The 3,024-nt window shown below is 46.7% G+C and overlaps 1 protein-coding gene across 1 annotated transcript in view; it reads left to right on the top strand.

Annotated features, from left to right (window-relative positions):
- Positions 1-3,024, top strand: part of SMG5 (SMG5, nonsense mediated mRNA decay factor) — a 25,260-nt gene that overhangs the window by 2,142 nt on the left and 20,094 nt on the right. The window contains exons 4-7 of the mRNA XM_018566191.1: positions 125-214; positions 1,484-1,562; positions 1,973-2,098; positions 2,688-2,756. Of these exons, the coding sequence (XP_018421693.1) occupies positions 125-214; positions 1,484-1,562; positions 1,973-2,098; positions 2,688-2,756 (364 nt within the window). The remainder of the gene's footprint in view (positions 1-124; positions 215-1,483; positions 1,563-1,972; positions 2,099-2,687; positions 2,757-3,024) is intronic.

Below are 3,024 nucleotides of genomic sequence, written 5' to 3'. Positions count from 1 at the left end.
CCCCCCTGCCCAATACAAGCCATCGGGTGCAAGCCATGGCTTCACCCACACGTCTCCTTGGAACCTCCCAATAATGATGTCGGTTTTCATTATTTTATTCTGATTTTTGTTTATGTCCTTACAGCTCGCTATCAGAATGAACTGGCGCTCGTGAACACGGAGAAGTTAGCGGAGAGATTTTACTACCAAGCACTGACTGTTGTCCCGCAGATGGGTGAGTCTTTACAGAGTAGATGAGCTCCAGGTATCAAAAGGCAAAACGTCTTCCGTAATAAGTATTGTTATATTCGTGCCTTTTTTTTATATAGCTTTAATTTAGCTGATGAGGACTCTGGAGCTGAGAGTCGGTGCTGAGAGGGCCCTCTGAGTTCTTACAGTTGCTGCCCTTGTAGCTCCCTGACCTCCTGCAGATAACGCATGCTTCCAAACCGCTCCCGAGTGTGAATAACAATGTTCAGCATCATGTAAGTAGCAGGGCTGTGTTTATGCACACTCAGGAGTCGGGAGACCACGCGTGTTCTCAATATGAGATCAGGTCTTTTACAAGGCAGCATCTAAAGGTTAAGTCCTGGGGGCGTGAAGCCGGCATCCCAGGCAATCAGCATGAAGCCAGATTCCTGGCCAATTAGGAAGGCAGGAGGTGGGCCATTATCCGCGGCGCCGCTTCCTGATTGGCCGGGAAGCAGGCTCCATGCTGTTTGGCCAGCTCGATGTTGATTGGCTGGAAAGCCAGCTTCCCAGCCAGTCGGCAAGAAACTGGCTCCTGGCCAATCAGGAAGCCGGGTCATTACCCGCAGCCCGGCTTCCTGATTGGCTGGGAAGCCGGCTTCCTGGCCTAGCACCATTGAGCCAGCCAAACAGCATGGCGCCGGCTTCCTGGCCAATCAGGAAGCCGGGCCACAAGTCATTACCTGTGGCCCACCTTCTTGATTGGTCGGAAAGCCAGCTCCATGTTACCTCGCAGCACTGCCGGTCAGGGGAAATCTCCCTCTGACCAGAAGTTCTGGTATCGGAGGTGAGTATCGTAGCATTTGGGCGAATATGAGTACTCGCCCAAATACTCGGTATCTGCACCAATACTAGTATCGGTGTATCCCTAGTGAACAGTATCTGCCCGGCGGAACTAAATGAACCCCTCTGTCTCAACTTTTCTAAGAGAAAAACTGCATATACAAATTTTTTTAAAAGCGTCGAGCCAACAAATGAAAAGGAAATCAACTTGTTACTAAAAGTAAAGTTCCTCTATAAACACCTGGAAGATATTTTGCCCAATATGCTCGCTTTGTTTTATATTTTTGTCACTTGTGATTTATTGATGATGTGTAAAGCTCAAAACTATTCACATGCTCGTGTTTTATACATCTCTGAAAAAGTAGCACACTTAATCGCCGAAAGAAAGCATTTCATACTTTTACTGGCATATGAGAGGTTAATGACGTCGCATGGCTGCCTGGATGACATTTTGTGTTCTTCCCCGTCGCAGGAATGCCATTTAACCAGCTCGGCACATTGGCGGGGAGCAAATATTACCACGTGGAGGCCACTTACTGCTACCTGCGCTGGTGAGTGACATCGCAGATTGCGCACTGCCCCGGCTGCATACCTGGGTCTGTTTTGTAGATTTATTATTTGTGTCAGCAGGGGCGCAGCAGTGTTCTTATTCCTGCTGTTCTAGATCCATTTAGAAAAACATTTTTATAGAAAAGGTTACACCGTAGTCTGACTCGCATCCACATTACAGGCAGGGTTAGCAAAGTTGCAGTCACGTGTCTGATTACTATTAAACAATAAAGCAGCCCTGCGTTATAGTCCGCCCTGACCATATATCCACCATTTCTGGGGCCATTGAGGGACACGGATTCAGAAGTTGCTGGGTTATATTGCTGCCTAACCCAGGAATCATTTGTAATGTCCAAATTGGAATACTTAGATTGGGTGAAGCAAACGTTTTAATTTTTAATTTTTTCTGCAGTATCCAGTCTGAAGTCTCGTTTGAGGGCGCATATGGGAACCTGAAGAGACTGTACGACAAGGCAGCTAAAATGTTTCATCAGCTGAAGAAGATGGAGAACCGGAAGTTGTCACCCAGCAAGAAGCGGTAAGAGTGGCTGTTTGAACACACATTACACAGTTCTGGGCCACTCTTTTCACTAGAGATATACCGATACCGATACTAGTATCGATGCCGAGTATTTGGACGAGTACCGGAAAGCTTCGGGAAGCCGGCTTCATGTTCCCTCGTGACGAGGGAGCATGGAGCCGGTTTCCCGGCCAATGAGGAAGCCAGGTGCCGCGTCATTACACGCTGCCCGGCTTCCTGATTGGCCAAAAAGCCAGCTCAATGCTTTCTTGTCACCTAGTGACGAGAAGCATGGAGACGGCTTCCCTGCTAATTGGGATGCTGGGTGGCGATTCTTTACACGCCGCCCGGCTAATCGGGACACCTGGTGGTGAGTCATTACAGGTTGCCTGGCTTCCTTTATGGGACTTCTGGTATCGGTATCTGCGAGTACTGAAAAAAATATCTGTACTCGATACTGAAAAACCAGTATCAATGCATCCCTAGTTTTCACCTTAAGAAACCCACCCTGGGGCATGCCATGCGACTATTGCTGGAGTGCTCTGTAGGGCTTAAACATGACCGATTTGGGTATTCTGTTCCTAATTGTACTCTGTTTAATTTTCAGCTGTAAGGACATAAAACGATTGCTGGTCAGCTTCATGTACCTGCATAGACTACTGCAACCAAAGAGCAGGTCAGTGACTTCTCTTCTATCCCAACAATTGTTGCTAGATACGTCCATTAAAGTTTAAGTCCACCATTTTTATTTTATTTCACATTTTGGATAGAGTGGGGACAGATTAAAACCGATGAACTTGTCTCTTGATGGGAAACAAAGTATAAAACTGTCTTCTGGGTTATATAAACCATTTGAAAATGAATAATAACAATTGGAAATGATAATGCAAAATACTAATGCAAGGATTAGAACCCTTGTTGGGTTATCCTGGGCTTGTTTCGGA

This window comes from Nanorana parkeri, unplaced genomic scaffold (genome assembly GCF_000935625.1).
Source record: "Nanorana parkeri isolate BGI_ZX_2015 unplaced genomic scaffold, ASM93562v1 scaffold923, whole genome shotgun sequence".
Lineage (NCBI taxonomy): Eukaryota > Metazoa > Chordata > Amphibia > Anura > Dicroglossidae > Nanorana > Nanorana parkeri.
The sequence above is the reverse complement of the archived record's forward strand: the minus strand, read 5'-3'. Positions and strand labels throughout refer to the sequence as shown.